This window comes from Zootermopsis nevadensis, unplaced genomic scaffold (assembly GCF_977971745.1).
Source record: "Zootermopsis nevadensis isolate Lab colony 2312 unplaced genomic scaffold, Znev_1.0 Znev_ptg000029l, whole genome shotgun sequence".
Taxonomy (NCBI): domain Eukaryota; kingdom Metazoa; phylum Arthropoda; class Insecta; order Blattodea; family Termopsidae; genus Zootermopsis; species Zootermopsis nevadensis.
In genome coordinates this window covers 2,694,276-2,718,002 of record NW_028259161.1, presented here as the reverse complement: position 1 = coordinate 2,718,002, position 23,727 = coordinate 2,694,276, and the positions used below count along the sequence as shown (strand labels likewise).

Genomic DNA, 23,727 nt, shown 5'->3' with positions numbered 1-23,727 from the left:
CCATGAATCATACCACAGAAATTTTTAAACTCATAGTATTTTTAAATTATAAACTTTACAGAATTGAACATATCAGTTCTGACGCTTACTCCATCGTACAGCAGTTAGTAAATCTCTTATATTTTCACTTAGCCTGAATACAATAGAATAGAATTAATTTCACCTACATTCCATAGACCATTCATAGGCTCAAATTAAGATTGTAGAATGTGTCATAGCACAAATACAATACTTATTTCTAATACAAATATAAATTAAATGGTTATGACAGTAATTTACAGTCAACTACAGTATTACCTCAAAAATAATTTCACATGAAACCATAACCACTATTGCTTATTTGTATTTATAATAGCTTAGAATTTCTGGTTGGGACAAATTATCCTTTGGAGTAGGAGTGGGATAGGAGATGCTTTTTTTAGTGCTGGCTTAAAATTCTTTGTATTGTGACCCAGACTTTTTATAGTGGGACGAAGTTTGTTGAATATTTTAATTACAGTATAGTATACCTGTTTTTGATATTTGCTGAGTTTAGTGTTTGGCGAATGAAGGTTATATCTGTATCCTGTACTTATATTGTGGATATTTGTGTTTGTTTGAAATTTGTCTATGTTGTCCACTACAAATAATAATAAAGAGAGAAAGACTTTCCTGGCTAGTGGAAGAATATTAAATTTCTTTAAACAATTCCCTGCATGAGGCTCTCCTTTTAGTGCCTGCCATTAATATAATGACTTTCTTTTGAATCTTCTTCTTCTATGGCTCTCCGGTCCATATTCATTCCATGGCCTCCTCAATTCTTCTCTTCCATTCGGTCCTATTGTTAGGTCTATCCTGTCCGAGGTTTTGATTGAGGTTTCGAAACATCTTCCTTTTTACGGTGCAAGGTTGTTAGCCTTGCGACAAACCCCCAACCTGGAGGACCAGGGCACCTGTCTTAGTCTGACCTCTCCCCCTTGACCAGTCTGGCTAGGGAGGCCCTACCAGTAGCTATGCTACCGCCAGTATAGCTCTTGGGGTCACTGAGGTACTCAAGCCCCACCACCACGACAGGGTGCAGGTACCATTAAGTGGGGCTTTCTTTTGAATATGAAATACTATTTTCTGTCTGATGAGTTTCCCCAAAGAATTAATTCCATATGACATTATCAAATGGAAATAAGCAATAGAAGATATTATTCATACAAATTTGGAAACAATCAATTTTTGGATGTTAAATAATAATATTAGGGGGAGAGATACAGACAGACAGACCTATAATTGGGTACAGATATACAGAAATTTTAATAAATTTGTAACTGGTATAGTGAGAGAAGCTGTGACAAGTACTGGATATGGTTTAAGTGTGGTCAGTGAAGCAACTGAGGCCATCCTACAAGTGATAAAATAGAACACTCCACTTCCATAAGCAGTTACAGTACAATAAAGAACAGGAATAAAACCATGCAAATAGTTAACTAGTTGCACTGAAGGCATCATGACAATTATTTTTCACTCAGAACTTGATATACCCTATTGATGAGTTTGAAAACGTTGAACAATTACTAGCAAATTTTTTAGTTCTATATGGGCAGGTGTACAGAATTTGTGTTCATATGTGGTACATAAATTTAAGTTCGTTGCTCTTCTTTTAGTGTGCTTTTGTTTATTTTACTTGTAAGTGCCTGTTTTATCTTCATTTGTTTTACAACCTTGTGATCCAGATCTATAGAATGCAAAGGGTTAGTCAGTCAATCTTCAGATCTGTCTGATATTATGCTAAATTGCAGTACAAGGTCTATTGTGTGTTCATAGACCTTACATTCATTCATGTGACAAATATTAAAGAAGATTAGTTACTTGGATTCCCTTCTTTATGTTCACACATTAGGAATTTCATTTGTTGTCAACACAAATTTGTTATGGTTAGTTTAAAACGTACTTCTTATTACATCTACATGGAGTCACTTCTGAAAGATCATGTTGAAAGCAGTTTATGAAAAAGAATTTTAAACAATAAATGTAATTTCCTGTAAGCCCATATTCAATCTTTAGTGACCATTGTGTGGCATTAGTTTTACCTGTGATGATAATGCGACCTGGATATGTGCTGGCATGCACTTCCCCTGTGAGTCGGTGGACTGTCCTACAGGCATAGCTCTTGTAGCCATCACTCGGCCCTGCATTGTAGATATAGAGGTCACCGCTTGTCAGCACCACATACTTTCCACCTGCAGCAAGCAGTAGGGACTTCAAAATTTGTGCTGATAACCCCATATTCATAATGACCATCTTTATGCTGGTTTCTGAAGCTTTATTGCAGCTGCTAAAACAGTGTTATGCAAGTTTCAAACATTTCTTTAATAATGCAAGATGTCACAAAAGTTGGTTTTCTGCATATCAGATTTCAATTTATTTTTCTTAAGTCTAAAACCTTTCTTTAATGAAGTGCTTTAGAATATTATCAGGAGGATGCATGAGAGATGGGACAAAACCTAACCATTACTAATAAAATATGCATGTAAACATTAAAAAAAAACTGTCTCTCTCTTGCCATGTAGGTCGTTTGGGGGTAACGGAGGTATAGCTCCTACTCATTCTTGACCTCGGCACTAGACGGGGAGTGAGTGGTCAGCATCACGTCCCAGCCATGCTTTACCCCCGAGAAAGGACCCCGGTACCCATAGGAGGCTGGGTGGGCCCCAGAACCAGTCTAGATGCAGAGGTTAGAGGAAAAAACCTCTGCCCCCGGCGGTGATCGAACCCCAGTCGTCCAGCCCATAGCTGGTCACTATACTGATTGAGCTATCCTGGCTCCTCATCTCTGATAAGAGTTGAAGATATTAATTCCAGTTTAGGCCGTATTTTGTTATGTACTAAATCATCATATGATGAGTCTTTTTATAGAAATTAAAATTCTATTATGCAACGTATTACATGGAGCATAAGCCAGTAGTACGCTCAGAAGGCTAAGAAGTTCTGAACCCTTCATGGAACCCGAAAGTTCATAACCGTGTTCACAACAGCCCGCCACCGGTATTATCCTAAGATCGATTTTAATATTCTACTCCCATTTACCCCCAGGTCGTCCGAGTGATCTTCCCTTCAGGCGTTCGAACGAAAATTTTATAGGTATTTCTCGTCGTTCTGATGCGCACTACATGCACCGCCCATCTCGTCCTCCTTGCTTTGATCGCCCTGATAATATATGGGGAAAAGTATAAACTATGGAGCACTCCGGTTACCACATCTCTCTTATTTACAAGTATTCTTCTGAGCTCATTGATGTCAGACACTCTTAATTGCTTTCTCCACGAGGAGGTTATTACAAAAATGGTGGTAATAACTGTCTCAGACGCACCCGAATTGAATTAGGGCTAGCGCGCACGAGCGGGTTTATCGCCACAGCGGTAGAACAACCTCAACCGCAGATTGTTGTTGGCTGTGCGCACTGACGGTGAAATAAACGCATTGTCTGCGTTTTCTTTTCAGTTTGGAGCTGGATTTTATGGAGACAGTTGGTGTGTGCTCTAGGCTAATAAGAAGAGTCATGGATTTAGTTGATACTGTAGCTGTGTGCGCTTTTTGCTAAGAGCAAGGGCAAAGCGTATCAATAATTTTTGGTTCCCTCTACTTGTAAGTCAAAGATTGTTGAAAGGCCAATTACACAAGTTATATGAAGACCTGCGTATGTATCCAAAGAAATTATTCAGATACTTTCTATTTTTTTGTCAAGTTAGTTCTAGTTCGGCAGTAGAGCTTCACAGACTTCTATCCATAGTTTCTCTTTAGTTTTCGTCACTGTAACTGTACAGTGCCGGCCTTTTCTCCTTTTTAGTTACACCAAGGTTGGGTAAACAATGGTCGCCGTGCGGCTGTTTCGCGCGCACGCAGGTTCGTGTTCTACGTATTGAAACCGCCAGCCTCTGTGCGGCTACCGCATCGCATCGAAAATTAAGCATATTACAATCGAAAAACCGCAGCGGTAAAACTACCACACGTGCGCTCGCTTCCTACTGAAACTGCGGCAGAAAAACCGCTGCGGTTCAAACCGCTCGTGCGCGCATGATCTTAGACAATGTAGCACAAACCCCCAAAATGATTTTGGGGATTACAGTTTGCCAGATGGCATTATATCCCCACTGTGCACTTCGTGCCATAAATGACCTGTGTCCGTGTTTGGGTAGATGTTGACGGCGCCGTCCTGGATCCACGAGGTGACCATCACGTATTCTGCCACGTAGCTCGGTACCTGGCAGCGCAGCACGGCTGTGTTGCCGCTGATGACGTACTCGTCGTATACCTGCACCTCATATTTCTGCTTCACCACTGCAACCAGGTAGGGACCGTCAGTCACTTCGACCTGCCAGCTCTTTCTCTCATGCAAATTTAATATTCCTGTAGTTTGTATCAACTGCATAATTAATTATATTTGAGGGATTTAATGGTGGAGACATTGTCGGATTTGAGGTTTTCACGCCGGCAAGTATGAAGACGGTTGCAGCGCCGTGTAGTCTGGTAGGAGCTTAGCAACGTTTCAGAGGCTCTTGCTACGTAATGATCGAGGCAGCAAGTGCTTCAGAAACATCGGTGAACGTCTACCAGACTACACGGCGCTACAACCCAGAAGAAAGCCATCAGCAGAATTTCCTTGCCCCTGACAGTTCAGTTCCTTCCGATATGTCCGTACACAGTAATACCTCACAGAACGTTGATTCTCTATAAGACTGTTCTGAGGATTCAAATGAGAAAATTCCATGTGCTGATGGAAGTGCTGCTCTCTTACCGGAGACCGGAAGCACCGAGGAGCTAGAGGCGTGGAAGAGAAGCCTTCATCTTCAGTATATACGATATTATGAAAAGTCGTTAACTTACGGGCAGAATTAGAAGTGAAATATTGTTATCAGCCTTTCATAATAAAGGAAACGGTACTAAGCTTAATGTATGTATTTATAGAGTACTTTAAATTGTATTTTCAAGAAATTTAAATTATAAGTTTTATGTTGGAAAAATAAAAATAAGATTCTTACGTTTGCTAGCATGTTTCGAAAAATGGGCATGAGAGTTTTAAAAATTGACACCAGCTCTATAGAAACTGGTAGTTCTAGAGGCGGTAAAACGATTTCCAGCTTTTATGGAACCTGGAGATTCAATGTGCAGTTAACAAGAGGAGAGATTTCTACAAAAGATTTCCGCTTTATGCGGGTGGAAATATATGAATACCTCGTCTATTAAATTACTCGTCTGTGTCACGTATTTGCATTTTCCATTGTAAAACATGTCTAGATGCTGAAGAACCGAACAGGGGTAAAATCAACCTCCAATTTTAGTTCGTAATATTTCAGGAATAATGACGTTTATAAATATGTGAGGGAAATTAGTCAGTAAGAATGCCCCCACCCCCGTACTTATATTTTAACTGTATAATCTACCTGCTTTTAATTTTTAAGTTGCCAGGAATGCATGCTACTCTAGTGTTTAGTGAGTTTGTCATGTTTTCTTTTTAGTCCTATAGCTACCTATGCAGGTTCGTCATGGTATTTCGAACATGTAAACTTAGTGACTTACAGAACCTAGGTTGAGTTCAGAATTTCGCGGCTTATAGCTCTTCAAAATATGTTCTTTGAGATGTATCAATTTTCGGTCACGCAGTTCTTATTAATGCAACCTTATTCTCATGCTGGAATTATAAAAAGTGACTGTGAACCAAAAAGAAAACTAATTTTAAACATACTTATCAAACTGTTTAATTTAGTTATTTAGTAGTGGATTTTAGTTTATTATTAACAATTTTACGCGACTGTTTTTTCCTTGAAAAGTGGAGAAAATGGAATTCAGTTCTTTGTCCTTCCAAATTATCCTTAAAGGAGACAAGTATTTGCCAAGCATGTATCCGAGCCTTTTCCTGTTCTTGAACATCTTTGTAATGATACTTCGTTATTGATCATACGCCATTTTGTTAATATACTCTCTATAGTTAATATAAAGAATTATTACAGTTCTTTCAGAATTTGTAAGGTATTTTTAAAATAAACTTTCCGAACATCAAAAATGTAAAATTTGAATTTAAGAATGTCAGTAAACGTCAGAAGTTTTCTGGCTCCAGTAGCGTTCGATGCAGCTAGGGTCAGTCTGTGTACATGCTGCATCAGTGTTCTTGGATGTGACTGTCACTCACCTGCCCGCACGTGGACGTCGCGGCTGACGATCTGTCCCATCTGGTTGCGAGCCTTGCACCGGTACAGAGCCGTGTGGATGTCATGGCGGTAGTGCTCAGCGGGGAACGGCGGGAACACCAGGGACCCGTTGGGGTGCACTAGGCGGAGGGCTGGGACCTGTGCCACGGGGGCACCGTCCCCCAGACTCCAGCCTAACTCGGGTGGGGGGCTGCCGTGTGCAGAGCAGTCCACCCGGCCGCCCGAACTGTTGGAGAATTCGACGCGATGGGGGGGCTCTTGTATAAAGAGGGGTCCCTGCAGGTCCAGCGCCACACTCCACACTGTAACAAGACAACTAGGAAGGAACTGGCAGCAAAATATCGGGCGTGGCTTCTGTAGGCAATGCTAGCAACCAGTTTCCAGCTCTATGACTCTAGGGAATGTTATTTTATGTTTTGGAGTTTTTCCTTGCAGCTGTTATGACTAGAATTGAAACAGTTATTCTAAATGTTAAATTGTATGAATATTTACCTGCATTTAAATGATTAAATTAAAAATTCTTTCATCCTTCAGTACGTTACGTTCGTTTTATATACCGCACATCAGACCCTTCTCGAAGCTTGTTAAAGAGTGCCGCGAAGCAGGCAGCACGCGTCTTTCCTCCGGACTGATCTGAGCAGTTCCTTATTTGGTGGGGGGGGGGGGGGGGGGGGGGGTTACGGGGACATGGAGGTAGGAAGCTGAGATACAAGCGTCTAGTTACAGAGCAAGTAGCAGTCGGAAACCAGAGATCTCCAGAGACTTTTGGGAACTGGATGATAAACATTTATATATTATAACGGCAATAATTTAGGTACATTTCTATCAAATTGTTTATCGTCTAGGAGCACGTAGGTCATCGCGAAAACGCAGTAGAGTGTAGGCAGTCAGGGTCACTGGACGACGGAGACAAAATGGAGGAAAGGTATAACAGAAACGAGAACCAAGATTCTTATATTAGCTCGACATCCACAGTCATACACTGCAGTGCACGAGAATTTGAAGATGGATATATATTCCTGCGTGGGTGGCGACAGGTGAAGACAGCTTGAAGTTTGAGTGGAAAAACCGAAAAAGGCCTTCTGATGCGAAGTTTATCACCATTGCAGGTATTACCTCGCTTCTTATGGAGTGGCTACATTTCACCTTAATGTTTGGTCTTTCTTTGTTGGCCCTCTGGAGAGGGCGGTAAAATGTCTTCTTGGAACGGTACAAGACGATATTGTCTACAAACTACAGAAACTGTGTGGGAGAGCTTTGTTCCACCTTCGTAGCTCAGATAAGCAACGATTGAAAACCTTTTCATGAGATGTCCCTGAGCCCAGGCTTCCCCCCTTAAAATCGTGTAGGCTGTAAAAATAGGCAGATGTGAAGGAAATCTTCGTTCATTCATTTTTAACCTTCGCACTGGATGGAGTTCAGTGATGACCTTCAGACTGCAAAGTGCCCCCGGTACCCAGTAAGTGGGCCGCAGAACCGATTTGGTTGTGGTGGCGGATAGAAAAGGCCCTGTCCATGTCGGGAATCGAACCCCAATTGTCCACGACGTCACAAGTAGGCTACATGGGTATTTCGTCCCACCCCCTTCGTGTTGTGAGGGACTGCTTCAAGTATTAGGATGGGGGTTGGTAAACTGCGCCCTGAAATCCAGATGCGTTCTGTCTAAAGATCACTTCGGCACGAGACCTTGTTTCGTCATTAGTAATAATAACATTTTTGTACTTTCTCATGCGTAGTAGACCTATAGATGATGTTCTATATTCCCAATAAATCTATATATTTACGGCTATACACATTTAGGAGCCCTGATACTGTAATTTACGGTAGCCCTAGAAGCGAATAACAGGTTGTCCTTGCCCATTGCGATTTTAAAACCAGCTGTACAGTCTTTTCTAGAAGCTCTGGGGAAAACTTAGGAAACCTGCTTTCCTTTAAAGGCTTGCAGGCTTTGTATTAGGTTAGATCTACATGTTATCTCCATACTTTTCAGGCGAATATAGCACGATCGCTTCCGTCGCGTAATCACACCATCACAACTTTCTGAATAACCTTTGAAGTTTACGCGGGGCACCGCGACCTGCGAGCCGTGAGCCCCCCCCCCCCCCATTCAGGCTGTCATCACCGTGCCTAAGCAGCATGGCACCAAGACGTCTGTATTAGGACGGTATCGCACTAGGATGCCATGGCAGCGACACCAACAGCGATGCCATGGCGTCCAGCTGCCAGAAAAAGACGCCAGACAAGCTGCCAGATTTCGACGCCAGTCGAGCGAACAGATGGATCAACATTATGAGATCACGAAATGAAGGGCTATTAGCAAGGAGAAATGTCCACTTTTATCACTTTTGAGAAAATGAGATTTACCTTTATCAAAACTACATACCTGGAGTGAATTTCAATTCTGTAACAAAGAAATAAGTAAAAAAAATTCTCCATACACACACTTTGCACGTCCATACCATTATTAAATTTGAAATATTTCAGTTCTTGCAAATCACATGTAATATTACATGAACAAACTTTATTTAATAAAACATTATAAAAGCAGGTTTCTTCTTAATTCACATTATTTGTGATATATAGATAGATATATAGATTGCTAAACAAAAAAAAACTTAAAAATCAAGTTGCCATATTGGAAAGCGGCCCCACAAATAAAGCCATAGAAACATTTGTTAGCTAATTCTTTCTTTTCTACTGTAAATAAATCTCCTCCAAATATTTCCACAAGTTCTTCCAAGTTTCTTTTTTTCAAGTCCCGGTTTGCGTATTCAATAGCAGATGAATCCCATAGTGATGGTCGGGACTGAATTTCAATTATCAATCTTTCGGTGTCGAAATTATCCATGTTTGGAAGAAACAGAAATACACACAAGCACATTCACGCACGGACGTCAATGGACTGGCCAGACTGTCATGTGATGTTGATTTGGCCTTGGCCGTGGCAGCGATGCCAGTAGAATTTGAACTTGGCATCTTGGTTGGCAGCGATGCCACGTTGGAAGCGCTGCCAGACGGATGCCAGGTGCGATATATGACTACTAAATTAATGCATTGAGTTTGGCCGAGATGCTGGCAGCTGCGCCATGACCTCCCGTTGGCATCCTAGTGCGATACCGCCCTTACTAATGCTATCCTCCGACATATGCGACTAGGTTTTTTAAATTATCCCTTTCTTTGAGGTTATCTGAGTTCATAATTTGTTCTGTTTCATGCTTCAGAACGAGTGAAGCGATTTCGGTGTCATTTTAGATTTATGTGAAGTTAGTTGTGAACACCCTGCATGAAATACAGTTTTGTGTGCTGTAAAGTACGAAACGTCGACTAGTCAAGCATTTCACGTTGCACTTCGAATTGAAACCAGCTTTCGCTAGGTTCAGTCCTCACAACTGTGTGCAGAGATTAGGTCTCGCTGTCAGGTTTATCCCTCAGACGTAACGTTGTATTATGATGGGAAAGCTAGAACACAAAGTGCGTGGTATCGTGTGCATAATATCGACTTTATGACGTAAACTTTCATCAAAATTAAAATTAGCTCCGGCTTGTCAGCAACTGCGTAATTCTCCATTACCCAGTCAGCCCCCCCCCCCCCCCCGGCCCCATCCTCCCTCCGTGTATTGCCTGTTCATTTTTGCACAGCTCCGACTGCATGTGGTCAGGTCGTCCATAACTGCGTTTTTTTCGATATTGTGTTCACTGGCCATTGGGTGGAGCTCTTTTCAGGGTTATATATGGACGCCCGACTTCCGTGCACGAGATTGACAGTTCTGAAAACATTCATATCTTGAGAAATACCGGAATACACGGTTTCCACATTCGTTTTTGTTGTTGTTGTTGTTGTTGCAAATCTTGGTTTCTGAATGCTCCTATCTGATGATAAAAAATGCTTTGTCTTACCGCCAAGTATCGTCCGCCTAAGCATAGCAGAAGTTCATAGGCGATGCAAAACATAAGGGTTTCTTCAACACAACACTTATTCATTGACTCTTACATAATTAAGTTATTTAAAAAAAATAATCTGAAAAATTTTGCACGCTTTCCGATTTCATCACTAAAATGCATTTCGTACATCGCAAAAAAAAGTATAATAATAAGTTATCTGGGAATTGAGTCCGTAATTTTGTAAAAACGGCCTTCTGTAGAAACGCGGTTCGTTTAGAACTTTAGAAATAATAATTTGACTTGTTATCGTTACTTTAGTTGAAGTAAAACAGCGTACTGTGATCTCTCGTTTGCTTTTACTACTTTTCGGAATAGTTTCCTTATTGCAAGGAATAAAGCACACGATTTTCATAGGAACAGTTAAGGTGCAATGTTTTTGTCATATTTATCAGTAATGAGCATATTCTAACCAGAAGCTGTTTCATTTCGCGTTTATCAGTCTTGCAACTAACTACAAGATAGAAAATAGTTTATTGTCTTCTTTCATGCTTTAGAGAGCAAATTATAACCAAGAATGTCTTGTTTATTGTATTTTGTGCAGAGAAGGAGACATTGCCTAACGTGCCCGTTGTTGAGTTCTGTTCTGAGTTAGTTACGCAAATGTTTCGTGAAGTTACGAAACATTTGCGCAACTAAATAATATTTGCATTACACGGATTTTATAAATTCCTTGATAACATTTCGATCGAATAATACAGGAACTTGAGAAGGAAGATTCATAATCTGCAGTATGCACGAAATAGTTCTACTGTCTAGACTAATCAAGGATGCATGAGTGAGGCAAGCAGAAAGCACTAGAGGCATGAGGACTGACCAGGCAGGAAGGATTTTTTATTTATTGAGATCTGTATACACTTTTTGCGAACCACTGCTATTTCCTACTTTCCACACACTCTACAGTTCTCTCCAACTCAGACGATAAATTCCTGATAATATTCTCTTATTTCCATCTGATTTTGTATAAATTCCGAAATTTGTGAAAGGCGTGCAGCTTTTGTCTTAAACCTGAAGAGCAGGCAACACTTCTGAAATATAATCGTAGATGGGAGGATGATACTAAAATTAATCGAAACAGGACTACGACAGTGTGAGGAATTAGGATAGGGTTCGGTGGCTGATTCTGTGATCTCGGTGACGAAGCTTCAGGTTCCATAATTGCAGATAATTTCTTGGCCATGCGAGTAGTTCGTTGAACTTCCATGTTAAGAAACTGTTAACTTTGGCTCGCCACAGGAAGTTTGAAGCAAGTTCATTGAACACCCATCTGCCTTGTTCCCTCAATGCAAAGGTAGGCTGGCTACTGGTTAGAGATTTCGACATTCCCTTAGTAGCTGAGCAAGGCAAGATGATGTTTGCTCTTACGCAGGGGAGATGTACGGGTTGCCATCATAAGACGATTAAACGAGAAGGAAATATCAGTTATACATAAACTTACTACAAAAGAAAAGTGTTACAAATTCCTCCCTGATACTCAGCTGTCCTACAAATTCTCGGAGACCAACCGATTCATCACGTTCACAGTCAGTTGGGTCCAATTGGATGGTGGAGAGGGGGAAAAACGGGATGTAAAAGAAGGAGGAATGATGTAGAGAACGAAAGAAAAGACGAGGTTGAAGGTGGCGAAGACAGGGGAAACGGGACAGCCACACAAACCTCGTATCAAATAAATGGCGGCATGTCATATGAATTATAAAGAGGAACGGTCCAGACAGCGAGAATCGATCGCAGAGCTGGTCTTCCACTGACCCGATGTGTGCGTTCCACTCTAACTGCTGAGTTTTAGTTGAACTTATACACGTTTCGGAAACAAATGCGTGGAACGTCGTGGAAAGAAGGTGTGTTTACCGCAGAAGAATTGGGAGCGTTGAAACTTGTTGCCGTTCCCTTCATAATGATTCTCAGTATCCTGTAGGCGGCCGGTTTTTCGTGGCATTCGGTTTACTGGAGAAAGCATTTTGAGGAACTTTATCAGAATATAACTTTAAAATTAAATTTAACTTCACTTCTCTGCGTATAGGAAACTGAGCAAGCGTTGTCCATATTTCGGAACTCAGTTTTAGATAGAATTGAGTGATAAACTCGATTCTTCCGTCGCTTTTTTGCAACAGAAACGACGCTCGGTAATCATTGGACTGGAGGCCGTCAGAACTCCACCCGAGCGTCTTGAAGCGTGTCGTCCCGTCGCCCCATAAAGTTATGAATAAAGGGAACACGAGACCCGGATTGCCGTACGACATGAACCATTTAACTCAAAAGACTCGCGTAGCGATCCTGACAAAAGATTCCGAATAAAGCGCGGACGGACATGGAATGCCATATGGCACGACGCAGAGCATCGCGAGGTAGCATTTTCCTCTCGCAAAGAAGCTTAACCTAACACTAATCAACATAACCCAATGTAAATCAATCGAACCTTACTCAAATTAACTTAAAATAATCTAAACCGACCTACTGTCACCCAACCTAAGAGACCCTACCCCAACCTCATCAAACCCAAACCTCCGATGTTTGTGGCTATCCTCAGTCCCCCCCCCCCCAAAAAAAAAAGAAAAAAAAAGAAAAAAGAAACCCACGGAGATAGAACTTTAAAATAAGCCAAGACAGCTTCATTTTTCTAATCTTTTCCACTTCACACACAAGTCCTAATAATCTCATTCAACAGCAAATAACTTTTGTTTTTGATTCACTGTTGATGAATACTCTGCGAAAATTGTATATCCACTGAGAGACAACTTATTGTCAGGTTCCCATGGTTTTCCTTAGTTTTTCCATGTAAATGTTGGTATAGTACATCGACCGCTTATTTCCATGTCCACTTCAGAGCTGCAGTCCTCTGCAGCTCTGAAGACTGGAAAAATGTGATCCCTCCTTTCATGATGAGGTTCCTGAAACCTGTGAAGAGTAGTTCGCATCTCGACTAGATTGTTGTAACAGTAATTGCCCAGTCTTGTAATTTGAACTTCTCTGGTTCGAATCTGAATAATGTTAGAAGCATTTTCGTCATGCTTTTTCCTTAGTGTCGCCAGATGACTGCTAGCCCCGAATCTTTCGAGTTGAAAATGCGTTTTTAAGTGTTATTAAGAAACAGCAGTGTCGGGCTCCGGTTTTTGTGGGTCCTCTTATCTGCCGTTGCATGGTCGTTCTGGCTTTGGTGAGAGCAAGGGCGGAGGTGGGGTCTATCGTCAGAAGAGTGAATCAATGCCCAGCCCAGCGTCCTCACGCGCATGTGATCTGCTAGCTACTACGGCCCGATACTAGCATAGTACTACAGCGCCTCTTGAGCGGAAATTATCTGTCCGTCAGTCCGTTTGCTGGTACATAATGAGTGAGGGCTGTCCAGACTGCTCACTCGTCACGAGACCACTATTCACACGGCACTGAACGAGAACACAGCGCCATTGTTAGACCGGGTTAAGAGATAGCAATTATAGAAATTCTGCATGAATTTTGGCATATTTTGGTTTAAAACTGTACTTTAACCCGTTGTTTAGTGTAGGTGTGGAACATGGTCTCTCACGTTAAGAGAACACAAATTGACGGTGTGTTAGAGCTGAGTACTGAGGAAAATATATGGACCCGAGAGACAGAAGTGGGATGAAGAAAACTGCATAATGAGGAGCTCCATAGTTTAATATTACGATTATAAAATAAAGGAGGATGAGATGGGCAGAGAATGTAGCGCGAACTAGGGCGCTAAGAAATTCGTAGGCATTTTTGGTCGGAAAGTCCGAAGGGAATAAAACACTCGGAAAACCTGGGCGTAGATGGGAGGGTAATATTAAAATTTATCGTAGGTAAGAAATGTTGGAGGTTGTAGATTGTATTCATCTGGCTCAGGATAGGGACCGGTGGTGGGCTCTTGCAAACACGTTAATTTGTCTTCCGGTTCCATAAAAGTCTAGGATGTCTCTCCTTGACTAGCTGAGCTTTGCCAATTTCTCAAGGACTATGTTCCATGTAGTTCCAGTAGGAGGACTTAATTTGTCTGAAACAAACTTTGCTGTTGACATGAATGTTCCCAGAATCAGCAAATATTGCTCTTACAACGAAACAAAGAGTGATCATGTGGTCAACAAATTACCTGAATGTTCAGGTTCATTCGCAACCCAGCGGAGCGCCTATTAAAATCATTGCACCTATCCACGTGGTAAAACTCGGGAACCGGTGAACGGATTGTCACGAAACGAAACCTTTATACTGGCGGAGTGTCAGTAAAATTTATTGATGCTTTTTGTTGTGGTAACTTCGGACAAAAATAACAGGTACTTTGTATGAAGACGTAGGTACATGCGTTTCTACTGACTTCCGGAGCGTAACTCGCCAAATATGTGTCGCAGTAAAAAAAAATTTTGAACCAAAGTTACGGAGGAAATTGAAACACGTCTTGTGCCGAATAAGCGTTTTGGTACTGTAAGTGTAAACGTATTTCAAGAATACTGAAAATTATTTTGTGCTGCGCCATACGTCGAGGATAGTTCCACTCGTTTTGATCAGATTTTCATTGAGCCTGCTCGCTCCTCCCACCAATTCCGGGTTACTTATGTGTAAGAAACCGCCAGAAGTTTGCATTTACGAGGCATTGTCAGAGCGAACGCAACAATCATTCTTTCGCTCTGCGTACTTTTCCTAACCTCAGAGTCATGCCTTTTCCGTTGCTACTTACAGTCGTCCTTCAAATTAATGGCCATTCAGCTAGTTTGCAAATTCCTTGCTCGTGTGGAAGTTGAAGGATCATCGCCGTTTTTACAAAGAGCACCTCAGCCAGTTGAGTCCAGTCCACACCATCATCCTCAGAGTTCCATCGTTGCATTATAATTTTAGAAACGCTCAGCATCGTTCAAACGACGGTTTGCGTCAGTTCACCTCACAACCTCCCAAAGTTTCATCCTGTCTCTCCCTGGTCTTTCCAACACGATTCCCAGCCACAATTCTGAACGACGCTTTGTCCCCCATCCGATCTACATGTCCGACCAATCGTAGCATCCTGTAATTCATAGTCTAGACCAGTTAGATAATTCATGCTTTTTCATGCACTTCTCAGGCCTCATGAAATCACTCAGTTCTCACGTACCTGCTGGCAAGAGCATCGAGCTCCAGACCCAGCACAGATGTCCACAGCTCCTCATGATGCACCCATGACTGCCCAGGATCTGCAAGAAAATCACGTGTTACTAGCTAATGAAATTGTGCAATGTATAAAATGGCAGCTTTCTTCTTTATGTTGATGTAAATGTTCATGTCGTAGCTACTTGACATGTTTAACGTATGCTCACCTTTCTCAGGAAATAATCGAGACACTGTTGACGAATTGTGACCAAAATTTCAATAACTGGCTGCTAAGAATATTTCTTCTTTGTCTTGTCTTACAGCTGCTGTTATATTCGTTAACAAATCAGAAACTGAAATGCACTTAGATATCGCAAATGTTTGCCTCCATTCAGATCAGATCTTTCAACTTTAGTTTTCTATTTTGAAGCTTAGAGCTTAAAATAAACCTGGTTTATAAGAACATGCATGAAGATGTGGAGAATACTTGGACGTAAGATAGAGGAAATTACATGATATTGGAATAACAGCGGGTAAGTTACGAATAACGTGGGAATGAACCAGAAGACGAACTTGAAGATTTGAGGTTTTCACGGCGATGACTTCAAAGATGGCTGTCTTCTGGGTTGTTGCGCCGTGTAGTATGGTAGAAGTTTACCGACGTTTCAGAGGTCCATGCCTTGATTATGGAGGCAGCAAGGACCTCTGAAACGTCGGTAAACTTCTACCATACTACACGGCGCAACAACCCAGAAGACAGTCATCTTCAGAATACGAACACAACTTATCGAGAACGTTTCTTTTGTCTAATAGGCAGCTAGCCACCTGGTACGATTCTGAACCAGCTCCTTCCGTTTTCATTCTCATCATCTGGTTTCCTAACATCATCTCAGTGTTATCCTCCTTTCTGTTAGCACGGTGTTGTTCACTTTTTCAGACGTTTCCTCACGAGAATTTTGCATGCTTTCTTGTTTGTTTCACGCACGTTAAACTTTTACGTATCAATATACTAGGTAACTTGTAAATTAGGATGTTTCTCGTCACGTTGTCAGCTGTTTTAATCTTTTCGGGTTTAAATATAGTCTGTTTATTATAGATGTTGGCACTCTTGTACTTCAATTTTTTAAACGCTTTAGTGTAATTTTTATGATTTGCCCAGAATGTGGATATTCATTCTGTGTCGTGCTTATTATTTGCGTATAGACCAGAATTTTTTCGTTATTTCCTACGATGTGACATATTCTCGTCCAGAAATTGGGCATAAGGTCACAGAAAAATCACTATACTTAGTGCATTCCACTGGAGTCCTTAGTGATTCATTCTATTTCGCTTATTTACGTACACACAGCCATTCATATAAAATGGCACGCATGTATTCCATCTACATGAACAAAAATGTATCTTTGATTGTGTTTTAGATTTCAGTGTTAAAATAAGTTATTTCTGTATAGTTGAGTTTACGAACACACCAACGGGCATGGCGCAAACAGTAGGTGATCGTTGAGAATTCCGATGTCGAATAGGGTTTCAGACATAAAATGTAACCACAGAAGTATTTTACGTAATGTCTGTTTTTGAGACTCGGCGGGCTTTTATTGTAGAAATTTAATGACTGGATTTAAAACGCCATTGAGGATGGTAAACAAATGGCTGTCGTAACTTAAGTCATCACCATGGTAACGGACGAATGCCTGGAGAGTTGCACCTGAGGCTGAATGATTGGTTGTCTGCTCCATCGACCAGGCCGATAACTTTTATTGCTCTTAATCCCGCGTTCTGACGTCATACACCCCCACCCCACTAGTTATATGAATATTTACACACACTATTCTCTTTTTTTTGCATCCGCCGTCTGGGGCTTTGCTGGAATTTAGTTTGCATTACAAAATGCGTCCTCTGTACTTAATTTAACAATTTTTGTCTAATTTCTAACGAAGTCGGACGAATGGAACATTTTAGTGTCGAAAGAAACGAATGCAGTAACTTGGAAAATCATGGAGTGGAAGTCATGACGGTGCAGGAGCGTAACGCTTACCGCGAATCTGCAGAGATTACGAATCCTTCCCCTGACTTGACGCCCGCGGTATGCTTTCGTCGAGATGGGTTTCAAGATCGTACTGCTTTCACCCATTCCGGAATAGGAAGGAGTACAGGGATGAAGGGTTTAATGGAGAGAACAGAATGTTCAGGAAGACCGTGGGTCTGTTGCAGATCGTGATGTAATGACGAACTTCGTTGGGGCGGACGGGAAAAAGTGGACGTAGCGATTTCCTGTCCATTTTTGAATCTCACTCAGATGCACAAACATGTAATAATGTAATTAAAATGGATGTTAGAGAAATTGGATGGGGTCTGTGGAGAGAACTGAGCTTTAGTTTAGTACAAAAGCAGGTAGTGAAACATCAAGGCCACGTGTAATGGGGTTGGCTAATTATGAAGGGACAGGGACTGGACCGGAGTGAGATCAGGCGATCGGTGAAGACTGATCAGATATTTCCAGGCCTGTTCCAACGTAAAACTAACAAACAAATGTTAAGTCTGTGTACATAAGTTCAGCCAGCCTTGTGATTGCCATATTTGCGTAAGAAGGGATTGAAGCAAGGAGAAAGATAATAAGTTAAGAAATGTATGCGTAGCGTAACAGGTCGGACCCTTTGTCTGTGGGCTCTCAGTAAGGGAATTGCTCTCGTACAAACAGCGTAGAACAGGCGGGGGCGGTCGAGCAAAGGCTTACAATACAAAATTTGATGATAATTCTACGGCGGCATGACATAAACATTCCTTTAATTATCTCGAAAACAGCAAGACACAAGAAAAAGTGGCATATGTTGGTCATAAATATGTATTTAATCGTTCTCTACCAATTTTCTTTGAAACATTTTTTGTGATAAATATTTAGCTAATTACGCTCGAGATGCGCACAGAGATTCATGTAGGTTTTTAAAGATAAAATGTTAATTATTTTGTAACTATTATTAAATTAAATGTAGATACATTACAAATATCAACCACGCGGTGTTGTGCAAAAGAGATTATTGTAAGTCGTACCGGGAGAGAGGAGTGATTAATTGCAGACCAAATCGTTACTGCCTACTGGATATATTGGTGTTCTATTAGATAATACACGAGATTAACATGGCAGTGTTAGGAAACGAATATGTGAATTTGACACAAGAAATTATCGATATTTGGGGACTAGAATGAGAAGTTAATTATACTTCTCTTCATTAAATATTTGCCAGAACGGAAATATTTTGGGATGAAAGAAGCCGATGTTACAAGTCGTATTTTCTAAAGTCGGATGTCATAAACCGTCCTCGTACCCAATGGTAAGATTTATTTTGAAGTTATTTGTCTGTAGTTTTCTACGTGAAATTGTGTAATTCATCTACAGAATCCTGCCTCATATTTCACATATGACATTTCAACAGTACAGCTGTACTGACAACCTGTTGTCGCCAGATGTAACTAAAAAGGTTTCGACCATAATGTGTATAAATGTGACACCAAAACGCGTCTCTCCCTTTCTATATATATATGTATGTTGCATTGTAAGATTTTGTCCAATCCTCCTGATTATAAAACTACCCACTAAAGTTTCCCAAGACTCCACTGCTGTTGTTTGTAGGCGGTGGTTATTGAAATAACTGAGCTGGCTAGACGTATCAAGACGTTGTCAAGGAAACGCATGAAGTAGACAGAAGAGAACGAACCGCAGAGAAAACCATTTCTCGGAGCCTATAGTCTGCCTACACAATTCTTTCTGTTCACTTCCACTTAAATGGCATGGCTGTCCCTGTCCCTGCATTTTCATGCTCCCTTCTGTGGTCTGAGACTGTCATGGTGGAGGTAACATTCCCCCGAAACCCTACATCGCGAGACACTTCATATTATTTAACAATGATACATCAGAAAGGTGGTCCTATACCAAAATCTGCCATAAGTTACTACGAACTACACTGAAGACTTCGCAGAATGGTTGGTCTGAACCAGTACGACGTGTCTGTTATGTGCTTCTGCTGATGATTTTAGTAGCTGCATCAAGTGTTGAAGCTTCTTACCACTAATAACACTGATGAGGAGAAGGGGCGTGTACAAGAACATTAATCAGCAGCCTTTGTCTGCCAAGAGTACCAAAATGATTAAAGGCGGTGAGAGGTCTGTGGGCTAAATGACTTCATATTTACAGACTTTTTATCCTGCTTTGGGCTACATTTTTCACCTCGTCAACATAGTACTTTGCCTGTAACACCAAGCTACTTCTATGCGACTGCGTGAGGGGTTTGTGTTTTCCTCAGGCATTTAAGAATATTACAAGACATCTTCGGTGCTGTGATCAGCATTCTTTATTTGGGAGGCTCTGGTTCAGATCTCGGTCCGGAGACCTGGAAATGTTCGGGCACTGCCTTGAAAATCCACGATCTGTCCCTTCCAATTTATAGGCATTCATCGACGGTTTGTTTGGCATTTGGGGATGCGTCATAAAAGGGACAGCCAAGGCATACTGATAAATAATCCTTGCAGAAACAAGATGTGTTGCGATGTACCACCCCACCCTTCGTTTCGGATGCGTGGCGCGATGTATATTGATCACGACTGTGTCTGGATTTAAATGGCAACTTGTGACGTAGTCTTAATATCTGTTATTCTTCCGGACTACAGAGTTCCCTGGCGGTGACCTGAGTAAATGGCTACAACTGCTGTCACTGCCATCACACACTAATTGGCTTGAATACAGAAATTTCAGACACTTCATGGCTGTGTAGAGCTTACTGGTAGCGCGCGATATGCTACTGGCGGCCAGCAGCCAGGACCTACAGTTTACACTGGAATCCGAACTACGGTGAGGGAGGGGGCATGGTATGCTGCGCATATTTTGGGTCTGTTGGAGAAATATACGCAAAAGACTTGAACGCTGCACTAAAACAAACTACGACTACTGTTAAAAAGTAGTCTTTCTGATAGAAATTGTGACCCTGCTTCTGGTGGGAGGAAGAGGGTTGTTCACCGCTGGCTTAAGAGGGCACCATAGAATTTGCATTTTCCACCGCAGTGAAAACCTGAAAGAGGCTTTTCATTATATTATTCAGTTATATCAGGAAAAAATATCGCTGAGATAGTACCATAAATTAGGCCATGACTTCGTTCCAGATCACTAATTGTCCTAGTATGAGATTATATATTATCTGAGCTACTGACAGCGTTGTTAAATAAATATATAAAATAAATCAAATTAAACTTGTACCCAGGTCGCAGGAAACAAATGACAACTAACACGCGCCCCCTAGCCCTCTAGACACGAAGATGACGTAATAACGATCAAGTGAATTCCTGCTGCTTTAGTACGATGTCAGTCCCAGAGCGACCAAAGTTTCCCTTGATCTGAACGGGTGCTGTTAGTGTGTTCAAGTTAATATCGAGTTGAGTCGGACATGAGGTGTAAAACTGTGGTTAGTAAATCTCGGCGCAGATGGAAAGATGGTATTAAAATATATGACATGAAAGAGACGTCAGTTGAAGTGATTAGGACGGCTACAGTTGGAGGCTCCATAAATAGTAACAGGAAATCGTTTGAAGACGTGCGTCTTGGTTGTAGGCTTCCGGAAGTGAGCACTGTCATCGTTATTAGTTGTTTGAGTCCCACATTGCGATATGATTCTGCTTCAAGTCTGTTGTGCTTGTACACTGTTGAGGTACCAGGTTTGTTGTGGTCCGATTTAAAATTTTGCCAGAACCCTTCAAGCAAATACAGCATAGTTTAACAATTCGCTTTATTTTTATTGAACCTGAAATGTGATGTTTAAAACGAATTCACGAGAAGCATTGTACAGAGTTCTAGAAGTCTGTTTTAGTCAATTCAGCAACAACAGATGCAGTTTTAGTGTTTAATGGATCAGAAGGCCGTGGCAAAACAGTTGACTGAACAGCAACAATAGCTGTTGGATTTCTGGAGTACGACTATGGAATTGGGAATCGGAACACAACTTACTGGTTGTGTGGTTCTTGCTCTTGGGAATTGTCTAGGGATACGATTTTGTTGTAAACAGATGAATGAAAACGTAATGTCTTATAATCATCTCGCCGAGTTTCGTGTTAACGTGGATACTAAAATTCTGAGACCGTGAGAATAGGAGTAGGTATGCTGAGGATGCGAGCTACCGTATTCGTGGACTAGTGACTTGGGTTTGGAAAGTTGAGCTCAAAAAATACTTGAATCAAAGGGGCCTAAAAGATAGTGGAGAATTTATATACGTAAACTAAGAACCTGGCAGTGAACACCTGCATATGAGACCTTTGACGTTGGTGGGCTAGTCATACAAGGTGGATGGTTGTGCGGCTCTGGAAACAGAAACAGAACAAATCCTTCAAATTGCAGTTTATTATTTCCTTCTGTATTTTTCTTTATATTTTGCCTCTGTCCCTTTTAGCTTTCTGGATTTTCTGTTTATTTCTTTTCTCCGTCATTTGTTTGCTGATTTATTTAATTTGTGTTCTTATTTGTACGTTTATTTTATTTTATTTTCTGGAGTATTAATAAAAGGCAGATATACAAAGAGCGAAAGACGGCAGTTTCCCTCAGCAAGAACGGATTGATTGCCCATTCCACAACTTTCATATAAAATGCTTCTTTCCCGTGAACCTGCTTTAGCTGCAGAATGTAGTTTGATTGCTGGAACATGATTTTCAAGTAATCCGTAATCCGTAAGAACTCCCTCGTTATCGTCCTCCCCCCCTTCCCTCCCCCTGCAGTCAGCAGTTCTCTGTCAGAACGCTGCCACACCGCATGGAACTGTGCACATTCAGTTCGCCAAATAACTTTCAGAATACTAAATTTGTTTAAAATCCAAAAATTGAAAATAATGCAGGCTTTCAGTACGCGAACGGAAGTTGGGCTTCAACGGTGGTTCGTCGTTCAATGACAAAACACTTTTTTTTTTTTAGCGAGAATCATGCATGAGCGTTTCCCATCTTTTCCCTTGGTCTGTGACTTGCTTTGTTATTTCAACATTTTGTCTCTGCAACACCGATAATTTACATCGAATTTTTTTTTTTTCACCGACTCGAAATGTCGAGCTGGTATTGTCCTTCACGTACACGATACGGCCGACTCCCTCATCCCACTTAATTCTACGAATCCGAAGAACCGCTATAGTTGATAGAGCGTCTTTAAAACAACCTGATTACTAGGTGAGGACTGTTTGTTTCTAGTCGGTGAAGAACCGTCAGAACAGGCCGGTATGTAGCGGAATAAGCTACGTTTCTTATAACACAGATAAGTGAGAGTGTTTATCGCCGTGTTAAAATACCAGTGAACGTAATTGACAGAATTTTAACTCATTTCACATTGTTATTTTAAATACAAGAGAAAAGTGCCTTGCAGAACGTATTTCATGTTGAAACTGTTTTATTAATTCATCTGGAGTTGTTTGAAATTTTGAGCTTGTTTCATTTGTCTTGCGCGAGAAGTTCTGTGAATAGGGCAATTGAACCTAGGTTTATTATATTCATAATAACACAGACAGAAGGAACGTGTCCGCTTCTTGCGGACCAAGACCGCAGATTCACCTCACATAATGAAAAGATGAGAGTTCGTTCCTGTTTCCCTTGTTTGCATTGCAGATGTTGCAAGGCCTTGCTAGAGGGCCGCTGTAAAGCTGCTAGCCCGTGTTGCATATGACGGCATTTCTGTAGTGTTGGTAGTTTATGTGGTTATTTGATGGAAACTGAAGATCCACTGCGTTTACAGGTTATTCCATTCAAAACGCAACCCAAAGTACAACAGTATTGTTAAGCTTCGGTGACATCAACATAACAATAGACTGCTTTTCTTCTTCGTGTTTCAAGAAGGGCTTATTCTTTCTTATGCTTTGGTTTGTTGTATCTTGATGAGAATTACAACAATGGATTTGTCTTCTGCCTTCACTAATTAACGTCACGTCTATTCAGACTGCCCGTTAAAACGTTCGTCTTATAGCCTGTCTCCATATAATCTTTTGCTTTTTTTAGAAGAACGTATTTTGAAGGTCTGCTATTTCCCATTCTGTTAAGGTGACTTAACAGCGTTTCTCTGTAGTCGTCAGTTCTACCATTTCTCCATTGAAATTTACTTCTTTTCCATTTGTCTTCATCCCCTAACATGCCGTTCCTGTCCTTCAATTCTAATAATGCCCATCTTAATAAAGAATTTCAGTTTCGTCTCTGTCTACTTGTCGTCGTAATAATGTAATGTAATCCGCAACAGTTGAACGTCAGATTGCAAAGAGCTCATTTAAAAAGATATTTCAACTCTTGTGTAACGGAATGAGAAGAGTTGACTGTACGCGCGTGTCCCTGGACTCGTGTACAATCTGTTGGCCGATCAATACAGCTGCTTAACGTTTTTCTATACTAATTGCTCATCTTCTCCCATTTGTTGTGTCGTAATGCTTTGACTGGAAGATCCGGCAACGGAATAGCCAACTGGCAATCAAGTATTTTCGTAATTAATAGGAAATGTCAGAAGTAACTCGATTGAAGTGTATGAAAAAGTAAAGCCGTTCTTTGCCTGATTAAGAATCTGATC

The 23,727-nt window shown here is 41.1% G+C and overlaps 1 protein-coding gene across 7 annotated transcripts in view; it reads right to left on the bottom strand.

Moving 5' to 3' along the window:
* The window catches only part of Dscam4 (Down syndrome cell adhesion molecule 4), a 77,049-nt gene that overhangs the window by 32,470 nt on the left and 20,852 nt on the right, over positions 1-23,727 (bottom strand). For all 7 annotated transcript variants that reach the window (XM_087358188.1, XM_022082868.2, XM_087358190.1 and 4 more), the window contains exons 2-5: positions 15,190-15,268; positions 6,158-6,478; positions 4,147-4,308; positions 2,061-2,210 (exon numbers count right to left, since the gene is read on the bottom strand). In XM_087358188.1, the coding sequence (XP_087214314.1) occupies positions 2,061-2,210; positions 4,147-4,308; positions 6,158-6,478; positions 15,190-15,244 (688 nt within the window). In that variant the 5' untranslated portion in view covers positions 15,245-15,268. The remainder of the gene's footprint in view (positions 1-2,060; positions 2,211-4,146; positions 4,309-6,157; positions 6,479-15,189; positions 15,269-23,727) is intronic.